This window comes from Tursiops truncatus, chromosome 6, assembly GCF_011762595.2.
Source record: "Tursiops truncatus isolate mTurTru1 chromosome 6, mTurTru1.mat.Y, whole genome shotgun sequence".
NCBI classification, from domain to species: Eukaryota; Metazoa; Chordata; class Mammalia; order Artiodactyla; family Delphinidae; genus Tursiops; species Tursiops truncatus.
The window spans coordinates 89,596,566-89,617,990 of record NC_047039.1 but is presented as its reverse complement, the minus strand read 5'-3'; the positions used below and the strand labels follow the sequence as shown (position 1 = coordinate 89,617,990).

The 21,425-nt window shown below is 41.5% G+C and overlaps 1 protein-coding gene across 10 annotated transcripts in view; it reads right to left on the bottom strand.

The window, feature by feature from the left end:
- ZNF462 (zinc finger protein 462) overlaps positions 1-21,425 on the bottom strand; it is a 142,475-nt gene that overhangs the window by 7,193 nt on the left and 113,857 nt on the right. For all 10 annotated transcript variants that reach the window (XR_004527057.2, XM_033858363.2, XM_033858360.2 and 7 more), the window contains 2 exons: positions 17,931-18,154; positions 1,398-1,530 (listed from right to left, as the gene is read on the bottom strand). Coding sequence is in view for 9 of the 10 variants with exons in the window: in XM_033858363.2 (XP_033714254.1) it covers positions 1,398-1,530; positions 17,931-18,154 (357 nt within the window). In the remaining variant the exon portion in view is untranslated. The remainder of the gene's footprint in view (positions 1-1,397; positions 1,531-17,930; positions 18,155-21,425) is intronic.

Genomic DNA, 21,425 nt, shown 5'->3' with positions numbered 1-21,425 from the left:
GGAGAACCGCAGGGGGAACGGCCACCAAGTCGGCTTTCTTAGGCTTGCAGACTGACCAAGCAAGAAAAGCCAAGAAATTCCGCAAAAGTGCCCCTTAGAGTGAGGCCCTAAGGGCCACTGGACTGACAGAATTCAGGGGCAGCTTCCCTTCAATGAGGATCACCCCGCTGTCCAAAGGGTAGGGGAGATGGTGTGTAGTGTAAAAGACGTTTTGCCTTTGGAGCCAGAAGACTTAGACTCAACCTCCAGTGGTTTTTTTTTTAAACTTTGAACAAGCTCTTAAGTATCCCGGGCCTTTGTTTCCCCATTTGTAAAAATGGCAATAATACCATCTACATTGCAGGGTTTTATCATTATTATTAGCTGGTTACTATGTTCTAGGACTAACGTTTGTCTGCTATCTCATTTAAGATTTACGCAACCCTAGGAAGTGACACTGTTATTAGGATGATGAATGCATAAAGAGAGAAAATAATTTACCCAAAGTCATATAACCAACAAGTAGCGCGACTGGGAGCCAAATCCAGGCAGACCAACTACAGAGCCTCTAACATTATGGAACGTTAAGGATAAAAGGTATAAAACCCACGAGCGCCGGGCCTGGCACATCAGGATGCTCAGTAATGGCAACTAGTACCCTTCTTCTCATCACTGCGATGATGTCTATCACATTTATTTCTCAGGTCTAGGTTATCCATGTGCTTTTGATAAATCTGCAATAACTAAAGTAAGATATCCCAACCTATATCCTTTATGTAGAGTCTTGGGTTTTCCACAAGATTCTATGTTGAGCAATATAGAATACCAACTCTAGATCATGTAAACGTATGTCTACAACTAAATATACTTTGAAAAACTTCACTTTGAAAATAATGATAGACTCACAGAAACTCATACAAAAATACCACAAAACCTTTCCCTGTAAACACAGCCAAATAAAAGCCCCTGGTCTCTCTCTCTCTCTCTTTACACAGCAAAAGCAGTAGCAAGGGGGTAAGAGGAGGACCGTGCAGGACACATGGAGAGAACTCAAGCCCCCTGCAGCTCCCCCCAGCCCAGCAGAAGCAATTTGAAATAAGCGTTCAATTGGAAGCTCATTTACATTCCTCAGTAGCTTTTACAGGACCATCCATCTTGCTGTCTGTCCTTACTCTGCAGATTCCCAAGATACCAGTTTTCCTGAATAAAAAACCAATCATCGCCACGTATTTTTTACCGAATGTACTTCCTGGGAGTTTCTAGAGCTGGTACTAGTTTACAGAACACAGCCCCTGGTGTGTTTCTTAAGTCAGTCCATTCCTTCTGTTGCCCCTACAACAACCTTCTGCCTCCCCTTGTATCTCAGCACAGCCGGGCTGGGTGCCAGCTGGGGCTCAGGGGGCAGGGGAGGGACCTACCTCTGCCGTCAGCCTTGCTGTTCATTTCTTCTTCCTTGTCCTCCTCGTCACTGCTGGAGCTCTCCATCTTCTCCTTCATCTGTTCCAGCTGATCCAAGTTAACTCGTCCAACCAGCTCAAAGTTACGGCTTACCTGAAACAGGCCCAAACAGACAGTGGAATCACAAACCGCAACTGAATGCGGTTCTCCCCGGAGGACAGAACTTCCCGCCGTCATTTTCCTGTGGGTGTGCTTTTAGAGCCAGGACCAGATAACCCCAGTGCCTAAGAGGTCCTTTCTTCACGCTGACTCTCTCAGAGGTGTACCTGCCGTTTACTTCCACATTCATTTTCACTGGACCTTCCTTACCAAATTCAGTAAGAAGCGTGAGCTACCGTCAGCAGAAAATCAAAAGCATCGTGAAGCCCGGGGTGTAGAACAGGTGTCCACTAAACATTTCTGGAGTTGAATCCAAGGATGTACCTTCTGTAAACTACCCAAATTGTGGTTTCCTTCCCCCTTCTGGGAATGTGGCCTTTTCTGATTTTGGCTTTTGGAAACATGTATTAGAAGTGTCATACACGCATATTTATGAAGTTATGTTTCTGGAGGTGAAGTGACTGTAAGTAACTTGAAGACTAGCAGTCACAACATTTCCACCATGAGCCTATCAAGCTGGAGGGCTATGGGCTGTCCTAGCTTTGACCAAACGACAGCTATTCGATTCCTAACTCTGGTTTAGATATAAGACAATAATATTGGTACTGTTTAGTGTTACTACTGTTTCTGAAGCTGACCACAGCCTATTCATCACAGCTGGGGATTATCTGAGAAAAATCTGGATGACAAATCCCTAAAAACCCTTTTAAAGTGTTAACTATGGCTGATTTTTGTTTACATAAAACGTGGTTAGGATAATGTGGGAATCCAAACTGTCTTCAAAATATCATCCAAGAGAAATAAAAATCCACCCTGAGAAAACTCTGTAAGGACATTCTGTTTGGGGTTCTCATGTCAATGGTAGTACAAGATGCAACCTCTTCAATTAATCTATTTTCAGAACTTCTTCAGTTGCATGTGTAGAATTACCAGCAACGACAGCACAGGAGTCTAGCCAACAAAACGACTCAAACCAATACAGTGATGGGTTCCGTGCTTCCCCCGTGGGGACCAGGGAAGGGGCCCATGGAGATAAATAAGACCCGGTTCTAGCCTCCAGAGGCTCAGAGTTTAGTTGAGGAGGGAAGACAGACTTCATTACTGAGACTCCAAGGCAGATTTCCATAGCTGCTACAGGAGAGAGAGAGAGTAATGAGGGCGCAGGAGAGGACAGGGAGAATTTACAAGACAGTTCCAAAATATTCCCTGGGACCAGCCTGGAACAAAGATGTGCTGAGCACCACCAATTCCATATGCCTGGCAGATGGAAACATCATCATCAACTGTGACAAATGCGAGAGAAAGAGCCTCAGAGCATCAGGGCCAACAGACAGTGCTGTGAAAAAGCTTAACACCGCCCCCATCACATCATGTTGGGGGTCGGCCGCGTTGAAAAGGAGCAAGAACCCTCGGGATGAAAGCTCTCTTAAAGCAAGAGAAACAATCCACTGAATGAAATCCATGAAATCAGTTGACTTGGAAAACAACTCAGCATGAGGGTGGAAAAGACCTCTTCGTCCCTCTCAGCACTAAACCCTCAGAGAAGGCGAATTCCTGTTCTGCTCATGAAGAAAAGTTTTAAAAACGAATAGCCTAAGGCGAAGAGGAGGAAGTCAAGTTGGAATCTTTCTTCCTCTCTGAGTTCACGGTATCAGCCGGCAAAGGACTTCTGAACAAAGTACCTTCCCAATTAGGGCTTTATCTATTTACTATCCTCACTCCTACCGACCTATGCAGATTTTTAAAAATTTATAACACAGACCTGAGCGCAAGTTTCGGGTTCGCCGTGAACCATGAGACTCCGGGCAAATTACCGAACATAAGTGTCCTCAGTGTCCTTGTTTGTAAAAGGGGGCCAGCATAGTATCCGAAACACAATAAACAGTTCACCAAATTGTGGTTTCCTTCCCCTTCTGGGAATGTGGCCTTTTCCGATTTTGGCTTTTGGAAGCACATGTAAGTGTGGTAAGTGCATATTTATGAAGTTATGTTTCACCACAAAGTCTACATTTTAATCAAATAGCATTTATGACAAATATGTGAATAAAAGTTTTCTGGGTTGCCAGTTTTTTTCAGGAAAAGGAGGCAAGATTCCAACTGGCCTAATTTCAAAATATGCAAAGAAACAATATTTTGAAATGATCAGTACTTTAAAAGGCAGCCTTTTCCAATAGCTTTCTCCCCGCTTCAGCCAGGGCAACTATAAGCATGTAGAAGGGGCAGGAGAGGTGGGCATTGCCAGCAAACAAAAAGAAACGAAACCAAGAAAGGCCAAAAAACAATCCTCAAACATCTTTAATCCAGCAGTTTGCATTCATTCATTCATTCAGGACTCCCAGGGGCCCTGCTGTATGCCAGGCCCTGTGCCTATCAAGGAACTCACAGTGACAGAAGGAGATCTGTCACCAAACCAAATGTTATTTTTTCTTTTCCTCCTTCCTGTTTCTTTTCCTTTTACAGGAAAACTGTTAGCATTTTGGATTCTGCACAATTTTATGAGTACATGACATTTTCATGGTATAACGTTCACCCGGGGCTCACCGAGGATTTATCTGTCCTGAAGATTTCTAAAATCTTTGTTTAAAAATAAAAATGAAAAATTTTGCTATGTAATTAGAGGATTTTAAATTAAAAACTCTTTATAGGGTTGAGTTCTTACTATACTTTAAATCTCGAAACCAGCAATCCAGGGTTAATCTTCATACAAAAGGAAGACTCCTTGCTGCACTTCTGAGCCACCGTCTCTTTCCTGTATTAGTGCAAGCCCCTTCCCTCCCTCCCTGCCGACTTCCCAGCGTCCATTCTCACCACCTCTTGCATCTAACCTCCAGGGTGGTCTGACTGAGTGATTTTTTTTTTAAAAATTATATCTGCTCATGTCAGACTCCACTTGCCCTGAGGATGAAACCCCAATTTCTTACTGGGCTTTACATGTCCCCCCGACTATCATCTTACCCCCTGGCCCACCCTGCCCTCACACTGACTGCCCTTTGCTCCCACCACCCTGAGCTTATTGAGGTCTCTGGAACAGGCCAAGCTCTTGACTTTGTGCCTCTCTCCGCAGAGGCTATGTCCTCTGTGTGAAATTCTCTCAAGCCTGCCTCGCTCACATGGTGTGTCGTCTCCTCAGCCTTCCAGCATCGCTCCAATGTCACTGTATCTGGGGGACCTTCCCTCAACACCTCCTAGGTTAAATATCCTTGCCCTAGGCTACCACAGCACCCTCCCCTCCCCTTTCATAACTCAGTGACTGTACAGCCGAGGGGACTAGATTCAATACCTTGTAATAACCTATATATGTATGTAGAACTGAATCACTTTGCTGTACATCCGAAACTAACAAACACTGTAAATCAACAATGGTGCGATTAAAAAAACCCTCAGAAATTAACTGTTTCTGGCCCACCTGCCCAACAGAACTGCAGACTCCATGAAGACAAACACCCTGCAGCTTATTCACAGCCAGATCTACACTGGCCAGTGCAGTGTCCAGATTAGAGCAGGCATGGTTCTCACCTCTTGGATACTGGGTGTCTGCATTTTCATTTATTATATTTTTCTGTACTATAAATGTTTACAAAGAAAAACTAGAAAACAGAAAAAACTCATTTAAAATCCAACGACCTACATGAAGAACCTAGGGGTAAGACGGGAATAAAGACACAGACCTACTAGAGCATGGACTTGAGGATATGGGGAGGGGGAAGGGTAAGCTGTGACAAAGTGAGAGAGTGGCATGGACATATATCCACTACCAAACGTAAAATAGATAGCTAGTGGGAAGTAGCCGCACAGCACAGGGATATCAGCTAGGTGGTTTGTGACTACCTAGAGGGGTGGGATAGGGAGGGTGGGATAGGGAGGGTGGGAGGGAGGGAGACCCAAGAGGGAAGAGATATGGGAACATATGTATATGTATAACTGAGTCACTTTGTTATAAAGCAGAAACTAACACACCACTGTAAAGCAATTATACTCCAATAAAGATATTAAAAAAATAAAAAAAATAAAATCCAACGACCTATACATAATACCTGTGAACAAGTAGTTACATTTCTGTATTCCTGTTCTCTATTCACAGGTGATTTACAGTGCTGCTTTTCGATGCATAGTACGGCATAAATATCAATCTCTGTATACATCCTTTTTTTTTTTTTTTTTTTTTTTTGCGGTACGCGGGCCTCTCACTGTTGTGGCCTCTCCCATTGTGGAGCACAGGCTCCGGACGCACAGGCTCAGCGGCCATGGCTCACGGGCCCAGCCGTTCTATGGCATGTGGGATCTTCCTGGACCGGGTCACGAACCCGTATCCCCTGCATCGGCAGGCGGACTCTCAACCACTGCGCCACCAGGGAAGCCCTATACATCCATTTTTAATCACCACATAATCCTTCGTTAAGTAGATATATTATAGTTTACTTGACTCTTCCCATGTGAGTCTACCTTTGGTTATTTCTGGCTTTTCACTATTAAAAATGCAACAATAAGCCTTATTATATACAAACCTTTCTTTCATGTTTAGTTTTAGCCATGGCAATCAGGGAAGAAAAATAAATAAAAGGAATCCAAATTAGAAAAGGAGAAGTAAAACTGTCACTGTTTGCAGAAGACATGATACTATACATAGAAAGTCATAAAGATGCTAACGGTAACTACTAGAGCTCATCAATGAATTCGGTAAAATTTCAGGATACAAAATTAATACACAGAAATCTAGCATTTCTATACACTAGAAATGTGTATAGTGATCTATACACTAGATCTTTTTTCTGAAAGATCAGAAAAAGAAATTAAGGAAACAATTTCACTTACCAGCACATCAAAAAAGAATAAAATACCTAGGAATAAACCTACCTAAAGAGACAAAAGACCTGTACTCTGAAAACTATAAGACACTGATGAAAAACTGAAGATGACACAAACAGATGGAAAGATATACCACATTCTTGGATTGGAAGAATCAGTATTGTCAAAATGACTATACTACTCAAGGCAATCTACAGATTCAGTGCAATCCCTATCAAATTACCAATGGCACAGAACTAGAACAAAAAATTTTTTTAATTTGTATGGAAACACAAAAGACCCCACCTGAATAGCCAAAACAATCCTGAGAAAGAAAAATGGAGCTGGAAGAATTACACTCCCTGACTTCAAACTATAGTACAAAGCTACAGTTATCAAAACACATTTTTGTTCTGGCATAAAAATAGAAATATAGATCAATGGAACAGGATAGAAAGCTCAGAAATAAACACACACACCTATGGTCAATTAATCTACAACAAAGGAGACAAGAACATATGATGGAGAAAAGACAGTCTCTTCAATACTGCACAGCTACATGTAAAGATTCTCTAACACCACACAAAAAAAATAAACTCAAAATGGATTAAAGACCAAAATTTAAGACTGGATACTGTAAAACTCTTAGAGGAAAAAACAGGCAGAACACACTTTGACATAAATCGCAGCAATATCTTTTTGGATCCGTCTCCTAGAGTAATGAAAATAAAAACAGAAACAAATGAGACCTAATTAAACTTAAAAGCTTTTGCACAGCAAAGGAAACCATAAACAAAACAAAAAGACAACCCACAGAATGGGAGAAAATATCTGCAAATGAAGCAACTGACAAGGGATTAATCTCCAAAGTATACAAACAGCTCATGCAGCTCAGTAACAAAAAAAAACAAACAACCCAATCAAAAAATGGGCAGAAGATCTAAATAGACATTTCTCCAAAGAAGACATGCAGATGGCCAAAAAACACATGAAAAGATACTCAAATTCACTAGTTATTAGAGAAATGCAAATCAAAGCCACAATGACGAATTACCTCACACCAGTGAGAATGGCCATCATCAAATAATCAAATAATAATATAATATTATATTAAATAAATATAATAACCAACAATAAATGCTGGAGAGGGTGTGGAGAAAAGGGAATCCTCCTACACTGTTGGTAGGAATGTAAACTGGTACAACCACTATGGAGAACAGTATGGCGGGTCCTTTAAAAGCTAAAAATAGAACTATTGTATGAGTCAGCAATCCCACTCCTGGGCATATACCCAGAGAAAACTATAATTCGAAAAGATACATTCACCCTAATATTCAGTGCAGCACTATTTACAATAGCCAAGACATGGAAACAATCTAGATGTCCAACGACAGATGAATGGATAAAGAAGATGTGGTATAGGGACTTCCCTGGTGGGCCAGTGGGTAAAACTCAGTGCTCCCAATGCAGGGGGCCCAGGTTTGATCCCTGGTCAGGGAACTAGATACTGCATGCATGCCACAACTAAGAGTCCACGTGCCGCAACTAAGAAGCCCGCATGCCTCAACTAAAGATCCCACATGCTGCAATGAAGATCCTGTGTACAGCAACTAAGACTCAGCGGAGCCTAAATAAATAAATAAATAAATTAATTAAAAGATGTGGTATGTGTGTACACACACACACACACACACACACACACACACACACACACACACAAAATGGAATATTACTCAGCCATAAAAAAGAATGAAATAATGCCAATTGCAGCAACATGGACGGACCGAGAGATTATCGTACTAAGTGAAGTAAGTAAAACAGAGAAAGACAAATGTCATATGACATCACTTACATGTGGAATCTAGAAAATGATACAAATGAACTTATTTACAAAACAGAAATAGACTCACAGATTTTGAAAACACACTTATGGTTACCAAAGGGAAAAGGTGGGGGGAGGGATGAATTAGGAGTTTGGGATTAACATATACACACTACTATATATAAAACAGATAATCAACAATGACATACTGTATAGCACACGGAACTCTATAATAACCTATATGGGAAAAGAATCTGAAAAAGAATGGATATATGTACATATATAACTGAATCACTTTGCTACACACCTGAAACTAACACAACATTGTAATTCAACTATACTCCAATTTAAAATAAATTTTTTAATTAAAAATAGAAAAGAATGCAGTAATAAGCCTTATTGTATATAAACCTTTCTTTTATATTTAGTTTTAATTTTATAGGCTAAATACTCAGACATGAAATTACAGGGTCAAAGTCAAATGGTATACAGATTTTATATTAAAGTTCCAATATATTTCTAAGTTTGCTTCTAAAATGATCATACTTGTAGTGATTACTTTCTGGATCTCGAAACTGGTGGGTATCCGACCAACTTCTTAATGAGACAGAGGACATATGGAGGGACATTCACTTTCTTCTTTAGAGATGAGAAGCAGTTTATCACCTTGTTTCACAAAAGCCCACAACAGAGGGAGAAAGACAGCAAGGCTGAGTTTGAGTTCTAGAACCTGGCTCCTTAGAGCCTTCTGAAGGCAAAAGAAGCCATCCAAGTTTTTAAAGGGTAGACTGTTCAAACACACAATCACTCAGACTGTAAAACTATGTGCAGATCCTTACATCTCGTGAAAGTTATCTGTGAATGCCCAGGAATTGAAAGTCCCCCGTAAAGGCCGCTAACTCAGAGTTGTGTGAAAAGTTGTCCAGTAAGGAGATGAGATGAACTGCCGAAGACCAGCAAAAACTTTACCCCTTAACACTGAAGCAGAGATGCTGTAAACCCTTCAAGGCTCATGCTTAGTGTTCAAGCTTCACCACGACACCTGTCTTTTTGTTTGTTGCTTTTTAACCATTCAGCAAAATGGTTTCTGTCTGTCCCTAGCATATGAAAGAATTTCCATACTCGAGTCTTATTCTAAGGGAAGGAGTGTTACGTGATTTACAAATATAAGCAAGTTGCACATGCATTTTCGTACTGCCCTGGGGGGCAGACCCAGCCTTGCAGGAAAGACTGATATAACCTTGCTTGTTACGGAAAGAATGAAGTTGGACACCCCCGTCTTCAGATTACTTAGCAAACATTAACTGGGGGAGATGGTGATGAAGACAAATCCACGTAATGTTTCCAGAGTCCCCCTCCTACTGACTTAACACTTGTACCTTTAAAAAGAGACCCCCCCAACCAGGATGTTCACATCACCTAATAGTGCATGTTCATGTTAAAAAGAAAGGCCAAGAGAACTTTTTACTTCTAGAAGAAGTGACAGCAGAGAACATGGAAAAACTGTCTCTTACATCCGAAGTGCCCATCTCAGTCACAAACTGACCATGTGTGGTACTGCAAAGATTTTAAAGGACTCATGGCCCAGGCAGGCAAACTTTTTCTGTGAAGGGCCAGTTAGCGAGTTTTTTAGGCTTTCTGGACCATATGGTCTGTCACAACTACTCAATTATTGTGTAGCTTGAAAGCAGCCACAGATAATACGGAAATGGACGAGCATGGCTGTGTTCCAATAAAACTATATTCAGGGACACTGAAATTTGAATTCTGTATAATTTCACATGTCATGAAATATTACTCTTTTGATTTTTTTCAACCATTTAAAATTGTCAAAACCATTCTTAGCTGGCGGGCCATATAAAAACAGGCAGTGGGCCAGATTTGGTCCATGGGCCAGAGTCTGCCCACCCCTGACTTATGATATCAGGTGGTTTGCCCAGCACATCCTCTTTGCCTGTCTCTGAAAGTCAGAATGGGAATGAGGGAAAGGAATCAGTGGGAGAAAGGGTCAGCAAAGCACTGTCTCTATGAATTCTTACAGGAAGGTGGTCAAAGACGCAGGTAGAAGTCTTAAATTCTCTGCTAAGAGCATTTCTATCAGAGCTCTTATTAAAAGCTTCTAGAAAAGATATTCGGCTCAGTGTATTAAAGTTCTATGGAAGGTGAGCCAGGACACCATACTTGCTTTGCATTATGCTGCCCTCCTATTTTATAGACATCTTTATGCAGCACTTAACACGCTGGTTGTGATTCTCTGTTTAAGGCGATCTCATCTGCTTGCTTATGAACTCTTGCAGGGTAGCAACTGTTTCTTATTTAGTTTTACAGGCTCAGCGCAGAGTGTAAGGCCAGTCATCTAGTTGACACACAATACATGCTACTTGAATCTACCAGTAACATTAAAATCCCACAGGCGATCATAAAGTATAAAGAACTTCATAATATTGCATGCCATGATACAAATCTGCTTGCTAATGAGAATAAAATTGGACATTTTCTAAAATATTTTGTTTCAATGCTGACCAAATAATCTACTATATGCTAAAAATTAACCCAGTAGTTTTTCCATGTATCACTTTAACCCTTATGATCATTCTGTAAGATATGCGTTATCTTCCGTATTTGTAGATGAGGAAAACAGGACACAAAGCAAGTTAAGTGATAAAGCCAGGATTAGAACTCACATCTTCAGATGACATAGCTCCAGCTTTCCTCATTAGAATGCAGATCATCTGTCGAAATGTAAATTTGCTTACAAAATATGGAAACATTATCCATGGGATACTGGCTGAACACAAGAAGGAAGAAAAAAGTACTGTGACAATAATATTCGATCCAAAATTTGGTGGGATAAAGCAGTAGAATCTTTTGAGAATATTTTCTTCAAAATAAAAACCTTTCTAAGAACAGTAAGAATAAAGGATGGTAAAGTTCCAGAAGGGTATGGGGCACGGAAGTCAAGGAGACTATCTACTTTCTTTTGCCATCATTGAGTTAGAACAGAAAACATGCTCCTGCCAGACCTGACTTAGCAAAAGTCCAGACAAAATCAATCATTTTGAGAATCTCAGCACAGCCCCAGTCACAAGTACTCAAGATAGCCAAGTGAAAGGCATCATTAAAGTCAAACAACTTTGCTGTCGGCCAACTGAGCTGCTGCCAATCTCCTGAACTCGAAATCCAGAGGCAAAGGTGCTGATGCTGCTGTCATGTTTTGCTTATTTGAACAAACAGGATACGTATAATTTCTTATTTGAAAAGTGCTTTCACTTATTTATTTACTTAGCAACCAGCTACTGGAGACTTTATTGTATGCAGGGCACTATGGTTAGATTTGGGAAGAAAAGAGAGGTAAATAATGTGGTTTCCATTTTAAGACTGTTGCATCCAGGGGCAAGACAGAGCCTTGTTAAGAGTTAAGTGCAAGTTGAGGCAGCATGAAATACGTGCCTTAACAGAGGAAGGAGGAGAGCTCTCTGGAAGCCTGGGAGCCGAGGCCATTCATTTTGGCTGGAGAGGTTAGTGGAGAGTTTCAAAGGTTATAGGCAAAGAACATCTTCAAATGTCTACTTGAGAAATATCTTCTAAGGTTCTGCCAGGCACATCCCTCTGAATATGACCACACCTCTTGCTCATCTACCTCCGGTTTGTCTTCCAAAATACATGATAGAAGCAGGTCCACGGCTGACAAATCAAGAAGCAACTAACATGAGGGAGAGCACAGATGAAATGACATAATCTTCTGGAAAAACCTTCAGCGTGCAGGAACCTACAGAGTTCATAAAGCTAGAGATGCCAGTACTTAGTTCAGAAATTAAACGCAGTCCAAAAAGACCATGGCCAAAGGTGTATTTTATGATTTGGAGTTGGGGAAGGTTCTTTGTTTTATTTCTTCTCATTCCCTTTGCTGGAAACAAATATTCTATGTGACTTTTTTGCCACTGCGGATTTCACTAGTCCAGAAAGCGGAACAATTTTATTGGAATAACTCAAATGTTGGCAATTCCTCCTGAGCTGAATGTTCTGCTGCTTCCCCTAAACTGACAAAAAGAAAGAGATACGAGTTCCTTAGAGTTCAGCTGCCTGAGGCTCCATTTGTATAAAAAATTAAAAACATTTCAAAGTAAATTCAATTAGTGAATGTGTATTGGCTGAATAGACTATCCTTCTAAATTTAATACAGCGAACATGACAATTTTACGAGCAAAGCAAGTTAGAGATAATATATTTTTATGTTCCTTAAACTAGCAAAGAGACTTCAGAACCATAAAGAACGCTAACAAGGTATTGCATATACTTAAACTTTCTTCAAAGAAAAAAATATGTGTGTTTTTCCAAATGTGAGAAGTGCGAGGTTTGGTTTTTTTCATGACTTCAAGGTTCCTAGAAACGTTACCTCTTCATCTTGCACCAGCATTGCTGATAAATGGCACTACTGACATATGATTTCATTCTGTGTGTGTGTGTGTGTGTGTGTGTGTGAGAGAGAGAGAGAGAGAGAGAGAGAGAGAGAGGGAGAGAGAGAGAGGGAGGGACTGAAAGAACAGAATAGTCCGCCTCTAGAAGACCTAGTGAGATAGAAAAAAGACAGGGAGTTGAAGGATGAAAAACTAAAAGTTCAAATAGCCTGTACTGTTTACTTTAGATTCCAAGAGATTTACAAGTGATTCCTTGTTCACTGGTCCAAAGATAAAGATCTAGGAAGACAAGATTCTGTGTCACCTAAAAAAATGAAGGTGCTAAAACAAATAAAGAGAAAAAAATGAATGTGCTGATTGTCACCCATTTTACTTCACCTTGGCTTCTGAGGATAAACACAGCAGTATAAATCCAGGGCACTTGTGAATTTGGTTCTTCAGCAGAATGGTTTATTTGACTTCAAGGATGCTTCCTGCTGAACCAGTGTTCTGTCTAGTCCATGAATGATACAGTCTGACATCTTCAGAGACATTCCTGAGGTTTACAAGCTTTGCAGGCAGAATTCAGGAGTCCAGTTTTGAATATCCACTTCTGTTTAATGATGAAATCCTTTGACTGAAAATACATCCTACAGTGTCTTTTAATTTCTTGTATAGATTCTCTCCACCACACAAAATCACCTAAAGCTATTTGTGGAAGAATGTAATGAGCAACGCACACAACACATTGTTTCGCTAGAAAACAGAAAACCTTAGTTTAGAACCAACTGCTAAGTCTATGGCACATTTTATTTTTGGCAGTTTACACGTTCCTCTGGATCTCTGCATCTTTATAGATCTGTCTGTTCTCAGGATCAACCTTATAAGAAAAGACTGCAGAAAATTAACATTTACTGAGGACCTACCATGTGTCAGGTCCTGGGGAACTTGCATCTTTTAGGTATTAAGATGTAACTTACTTACCATAAAATTAATCCATTTTAAATGAACATTTCAATGAGTTTTAGTAAATGTATGCATTTGTACAACCCTCCACAATCTTCTTCTATTACTCTAAGAAATACCCTCATACCCTCTGCAAGCAATCCCTGCTCCAAACCTCCAGCCTGAAGCAACTTCGGACCTGCTTTGTCTCCTCAGTTCTGCCTTTCCTAGAAACCATACAATATGCAGTCTTTTGTGTCTGGCTTCTGTCCACTTAACATGATGATTCTGCTATTTAGCCATATTGTTACATGTTACCAGTAGCTAATTGCTTTTATTGATAAGTAGTATTCCATTGTATGGATATGGCACACTTTGTTTACGCAACCACTTTATGTGGGAGTAGACTTGCTGGATCAAATGGTAAAGTGTATGTTTACCTTTTAAACAAATTGCCCAAATGCTCCGAAGTAGATGTGCCATCATTGTACACTGCATTCAGCCCTGTGTGAGATTTCCAGTTTCTCCACATCCTGGCCAACACTTCGGTGCTATTGGTCTTCTTAATTTCAGCCACTCTAGTGGAGAGGTAGTGATGGCTTACTACCTAATTTGCATTTAATTGTCTTCATTTGCATTTCCTTAATGATGAGTCCTATTAAGCACCTTTTCATGTGATCATTTGCCTTTTGTATATCCTCATGGGTAAAGTGTCTGTTCAGATCTTTTTCTCATTTTTAATTAAATTGTCAATCTTCTTACTACTGAGTTGTAAAAGTTCTTTATATATTTTGGTTAAAGTCCTTTGTTAGTTATTTTGCAAATATTTGCTTCCGATCGGCTGCTCGCCTTTTCATTTTCTTAATGGTGTCTTCTGAAGAGCAACAATTTAATTTTGATGACATCTGATTTATTGATCTTTTTTCTTTTAATGTTCACAGCTATTGTGTCATACCTAAGAATTTTTTCCCAAGAGAAATTTGAGTGACGTAAGCGTCAACAACCACTATTTTGCATATGGAAATCCAATGGTAACAGCACTATTTGTTGAAAAGCTATCTTTTCCTTATTCCCTTGGCACCTCTGATGAACATCAACCGGCCACATATATTAGGGTTTATTTCTGGACTTTTTCTTCTGCACCACTGATCCATACATCTGTCCTTATACCAATACCACACTTTCTGGATTACTGTAGCTTTACAGTAAAAGTTTTGAAATAAGGAAGGGTGGGTGAGTCTTCCAATTTTGTTCTTTTTTCATACTGTTCAGGCTATTCTAGGTCCCTTGCATTTCCATATACATTTTAGCATCAGTCTGTCAATTTCTACCAAAGAAAAAAGCCTACTGAGATTTTGATAGATTACACTGAATCTGTAGATCAGTTTGGGAAGCATTACCAATATTGAGTCTGCTAATCCATGAGCATGGTATATACTGCATCAACTTAGTTCTTTTATTTCTCTCAACAACATTTTGTAGTTTTCAGCATATGGCTTTCACAGTTCTTGTTTATTCTTAAGCATTTTTATTCTTTTTGATATTATAAATGAAACTGATCTTCTTAAAATTTCATTTTTTCAGACTATCCATTACTAGTATACAGAAATATAACTGGCATTTGTATATTGATCTTACATCCTTCAATTCTGCTAAACTCACTAATATTCTAGTATCTTTTAAAATAGATTATTTAGGATTTTCTACCTACAAAGATCACACTGTCTGTGAACAAAAGCAGGTTTATTCCTTCCTTTCCAATTCTTATGGCTTTAATTTCTTGTTCTTGCCTCATGGTTCTTGACTTTTGTATTTCAATCACTAGCAAACTTCTCTTTAGTACACTGTTTATTGATACTCCTACACCCTTTATCATGAATGCTGAAATCAGGCTGTTGTATATCCTTCACCCCAACGAATGACCGTTTATAATTATTGTCACTGCCTATCAGTCAAAAATTCACTTTCAGCAGCACTGCTGTCTATGTTTATAAAGTAGTGTTTGGATAATTATTTCAAAAATTCAAATTGCATTTTGTATTCATCATTTAGAAAAGAAGGAACAGTTAATAAGCACGAGCCTCAAACTTCACAACGATTGAGACAAAGATGCAAATCATCAGCCGTGCTGAGAGTGGCCATTCTTTAGCCTCAATTAGGTGCTTGCTGGACTTAATAAGCTGGTCAACCATGAGAGGCAGTAAGATTAAAGAATCGAACACGGCATAATGAAAATATAACATATCGAAGACCATGTCTAAAATGCAAAGTAGAGTTAGTGACTTTATAGTCCATTTTAGGTCTTTAGGGACACAACCGCCTTTCTGATAGGTTGCTGTTGTATTTGAGCACAGTTCAATTCACAAATAGACTGAGACGCGGCTCTCAAAGTGTGGGAAATACCAGGACTTCATTTAATCTTACACAACTTCTGAGAAGAGTATACTGGTTCCCATTTAGAAATCAGGAAACAGACAGAGAAATTGAAGTAACCTGCTGTACAGTAAATGGTGGAGACAAAATTCAAACCTAGGTCTGTCTGGCTCCAAAAGTCCTAAACTGGGCTCCTAGTTTCCTGAGTAACCCGTTTGCTTGATGCATATTCCAAAGCCCCACGTTTCTGCCTGCTTTCACATCTGGTATGGTTTCTAGCCTTCTCTGGAATTCTCCAGTGACTCACAGCTACTGTGCAACCACTGGGGAAGAATCTACCTTCCTGGTTTGCTCAGTCCCAAAATACCAGTCTGACGGCTTCAACACTACAATGAAAAGATCCGAGGTGGTTACATAAATAAGACACGTGTGCATAACTGTAGAAAGCTTAGCTTGAGATAGATAAGTGATTTTCCTTTCAGTTTGGGGGCAGAAATGCCCAGGAAGTTTGGATAAGAAAGGGTATTGGAAGTTTTTAAGTGAGGTAATTCAGGCTTTTCTTCTCTGCTTTCATTTTTGGGGAGACACTTAGAAAATGAAGGCATTCCAAAGCAGAAAAGTTAGCATCAAACTATTAAACTGTAGATGGGTGATAAGCTCAGCCTTCTCTCTCAACACCCCACAGAAAAATTCTAACCCTTGGTGCAGATGACTCAGACAGGAATCTTTATAACTTGGGTTTGTAAGTCCAGAAAAGAGAAGCTGTTATTTCCACTGACAGTACACAGAGCAAGGAAAAAAGGAAACAGTATCAAAAGTGCTTCTCATTGTGCCTTAGGTAAACACGCACTAGATGTTTTGGATTTGTTGGTTAATTAGAAAACATTTCAATAGGCTCTTTTCATGAAACAAATACTGATCATCCCTGCCACCCCCCCCCACTCCCCACACTCTGGACAATATACAAAACCAGAAACAACTGTCTCAACTCCTGATGCGCCACACAAGTCCTCAGAGAAGTGAGGAAGCCATCTGGGATGACTTTACCCTCTGATCAGCAGACTTTTGGAAGAGAATTCTTTTTCATAAACCCCTTATTTTATGTCCTATACGAATCTGTTCCCTCCACAAATAAAACACATACTGCACAGTCCTTACAATGTTCAGACATGAATAGCAAAGCCTTGGAAAATTTTTGTAGTCAGCAATATATCAGAAACAACCCACATGACTGAGGGACACACCGGCAGAGCCACCAGATAGAATAGGGGCCAGCAACTAAGGGTCCACAGCCTGTCGCCTAATTTTGTAAATAAAGTTTTATTGGAACACAGCCATGACCATTCATTTTTGTCTTGTCTAGGGCTGCTTTCTTGCTACAAGGGCAGAGCTGAGTATCTGCCACTGAGACCATCTAGCCTGCAAAGCCTGAACTATTACGATCTAGCCCTTTATGGAAAAAGTTCATCAACTCTCGTGATAGTACATTTAAAATAATACGAAGGGCTTCCCTGGTGGCGCAGTGGTTGAGAGTCCACCTGCAGATGCAGGGGACGCGGGTTCATGCCCCGGTCCGGGAGGATCCCACATGCCGCGGAGCGGCTGGGCCCGTGAGCCATGGCCGCTGAGCCTGCGCGTCCGGAGCCTGTGCTCCGCAACGGGAGAGGCCACAGCAGTGAGAGGCCCGCGTACCGCAAAAAAATAAAAAATAACATGGAAAAATACTCCAGTTAGGGTAAGTGAAGAACAAGAAAGGAAAGATATGCTCTTTCATGTAAGGTAGAATCATAATTAAATAAAACAAAGGAAAGTGGGCATAGAAGAGACCAAAAATGTTAAGCAGTTGGATGTGGGGGTAGCATTACAGGTGGTTCTCTCTCCCCCACCTACGTGTTCCACTTTTCTAAAACGACCTTACAGTTCTTTTATAAAAGAATAAACTGAACCTCATTTTAAACATTACTTTGGCGCGTGTCTCTGTCTTGCACACAATGGGTGTGGCTAAATTTGGCCCAGCCCCTCCCCCAGGTGTGCTGGGGGCGGGGGTGGGAGGAGGGAGGCCAGGCCCGTACCTTATGCTCATCCCGAAGGTGGCTGTCCAGTTCCTCCGTGTGCTTGGTCTCATAGTAGCAGAGCTGGCATTTGTAAGGTTTCAGTTCATTGTGCTTTTCTATGTGTTGCTGGAGGCTCTCGTCACTGGAGCAGGTGAAGGTACACTTATCACAGCGGAAAACTACTCCCTGCAAGTATTTTGACAGTTTGGATCGGCATACTTCAATGGGGACAACGCGCTCTTCTGTGGAAACAAATTGAATATAAAGATGGGAATTTTTACTGATGGAAGGCAGATGTCCTCTCTCGGGAGTACAAGGAGAGACTCACCCATCCACTGTTGCTACTTCTCATGGCTCCAGGTCCGTGAACTGCATGCACATGCCCACCGTCCCTCCTCCAACCCCCCAAATCAACACAGTCCGCTGGGACACACAGGTGTTTCTAAGGTCAAAAGCTCTCTGTGTACTTAATACCCAGAATGGCCTATAAACAGGGGTGGGCAGGCTGAAAGGTGTTGGCGAATTCCTGAATGGAGATGATTAAAGGAGGAGAGAAGAACAGAATTTGTACCAACATGAGTGATTATCAGCAGCAACAGCGCATCCTACTTCCTCAGCACGTGGCATTTAGGCTGGACTTACGGATGTCACAGGTGTCTTTAAGGGGGAAGGAAAATGACATTTTCGGAGCACCTATGTGCCACCACTGTGTACCTCCCTAGCTACTCTATTAGGCTGGAGTTATTCCCATTTTTACAAATTAGTAAAGCAAGGAACTGAGCTTTTAAGTAACTCTCTAGGGGTCACAAACTCTGCAATTGCCCAAACCGAGATCCCCATGCCCATCTACCAAACCGCAAGTCTGTTATTTCCCATCGTTTCCAATTCCATTCCTGTTTCCCCTTCCAAGATGTTCTCAAGGAGACTGTTTTCCTTTTCTGGAAACCAAGGGAATCTCTAATCTAAGTTCAAATCTGAAAACAAAGCATCCTGGACACTTTCATTCACTGAAACTCCAACTGCACCTCGGAAGAACTCGGGCAGATGAAACGGTTGCAGGCAGCCTTCCGGGGGAGAAAGGGGTGGCGTGGGAGATGTGGAGGATTTGTGCCTTTACAGACAATCTGTAATCTGACTGTCACAAGGGAGAAAATAAAAGAGAGAGAGGATTTGGGTGCTTTTCCCATTCACATACCAAATGCTGTAGGGCTGGAAGTGTGTGTGCTTGTTTATTTTGTGCTCTCTCACCCTTGTGTTTAGCTGCTCAAGTTAAATTTCACACCAGTCTGCCCAGAGTTTCGGCACACGCGCCAGATATCCGTAACTGGGATAAAATTAAAATCTGTGCTATTTATGCAAGGATCAAATATAGCGTGTGCTTTCATGCTGTGTCTGAATTTCAGAAGACTCTGAAAGTTTACAGATGGACACACACAACATATATTATTTAGAAAGAGCAATGTATTAGTAAGTCAGGAAAGTGTGCTGTACCCTCAGAGTCACCGAGTGGCAACATTTCCAGAGCATCAAGATGTTGTGTGAAGCCGCTCACTCTGGGAGGCCTCCCTTTGTTGCTGGCCTGTGTTTGGCCCCTGGGGAATTTTCCCACCTGAAGCCCTGTCTTTCTCTCAACCAGCACATTCTCAGTGCAGGGCAGTCCCTGCCGTGGGAGCCCTTGAATGCAGCGATTAATTGGCCAGCAAGAATCTGGGCAGAGGAAGCGTGGAAGGTGGTGTCTGCACCACACTCCCTGGAGCTCTAATGCATATGTTATTTTCCCTGTACAAAGAGTCAGTCGCTTATTTAGAAATATAAATATTTTTAAACCACAGTAGAGCAGACAGCTAAGAAACACATGATTATAATGGAATCCACACATTTTCTTAGAATAGTAAATGCTGTAACAGTCTTCTAACCATTCAGTTCCACGGTTTGGTGTAAATGGAGGGAAAAAATGCTTTGGCGTAAACTAATGAGCCTTAAGAAAGCCCAGCCTGTGATGTTCTATTCCTCTAATCCAGGTTTGCTCAACAGCAGCACTACTGATGTTCTGATGCCAGATAATGCTTTGCTGTGGGAGGCTTTCCCGTGCAGTGCGGCATGTGTATCATCGGCACCCCAGGCCCCCGCCCACCAAGGCCAGCAGCACCTCCTCCCCCCCAGTCACGCCGACGGAAAATGCCTCCAGACAGCTGCACCCTGAAGAAGCAAGATGGACCCCGACTGAGACACCGCTCCAGGTCAAGTGCCAACTATTCAGTCCAGCTGCCCTGGGTTAGACAGGCGTGGCCATGAGCTACGAGCAAGCTGGCGCCCACGGCAAGAGACGGGGGGCAGGCTGAAGCGAGGGGACCGGTTCCACCCTGCAGCTCAGGAGTTCATGGGAAGTGTTGGGACTCGCACCCTCCCCCCACCCCATGCTCTCTGTGTTTGCTCCTGATTTATATTTTGTCATTTCTACTGCTTCCCCTTTCCTTCTTCGGCTCTGGCCTGTCCCGTCGGCCCCGGTTCTGTCGACCTCCGTGGAGATGGAGAACAGCTGGCTATAATTTTCCACATAACGACGCCTCAACACCTTGAAGACATTCGGTCGCCCTCCAGTCTTCCCTTCTCCCCCATAAATAATCACTTCTTTCAAGCCTGTGTTTTTTTAATAGGTCTCCTTTCCAACTCCTCTGCCACTTTGGTTAGTCTTCTTTGCAGTTTCCTATTTCACTGTGTGTCTAAATGCATTATGCACAAAGTCAGGAGCACCCAGAATAATACCTTGGAGGTGAAACAACAACAATGAATGGGAACGGCTGCTCCCGTTTATTAAGGGCTCACTATGTTTCAAGCACGGTTAGGTGTTCGATCCTCTCAGCTACTTTTTATTCTCACAACGCCCTGCAAAGTCAGTTTGATTATCTCCAGTGAAAGCCGAGAACGGACCAGTTAAGCTACTTCCTCGAAGTCGCTCCTCTAGTTCAGCACAAAGTTGTGACCTGGGAGCCTGGGTCCGCTGACCTTTACCCGCACCCTCCTCTGTTCCTCCTGAAAAGAGCTCTCTGGGCACATCCAGTCTGTTTGCCATGCACTGCTAAGCTTTTATTCCTAATAGTTCAAAATCACAAAAGCTATCGGTGTCTAAGGCAACCATTTCTATCTGTATTTCTTTCAAATATCTTCTGGATTTCATAGAAGGTCATTTCCCTGCTGACTTATCCTGAAAGGTAAGACTTCCCATTTCCAAACTAAGACATTAACTACAGTATGTCCCAAGTCTCTTAGTTATATGGATGTTAATTTTAGAAAAAAGTTATCTTTTTTTTCCTTTCTACAAACATGGTTAACATGACCAAGATATAAAACAAGACAGACTCTAAAAAGCAGGTGAAGGACCGATAGCGTTTTCTCAATAAGGTTATTCACGGTGGAGGCCAGTGAAGGTCCTGAAGTGGGAGACTGGAATGTTTCCAGGTGGGGCCTGAGCCCTGTCTTGGCTACAGAAGCTCAGCGCTTGGGGCTTTTTCT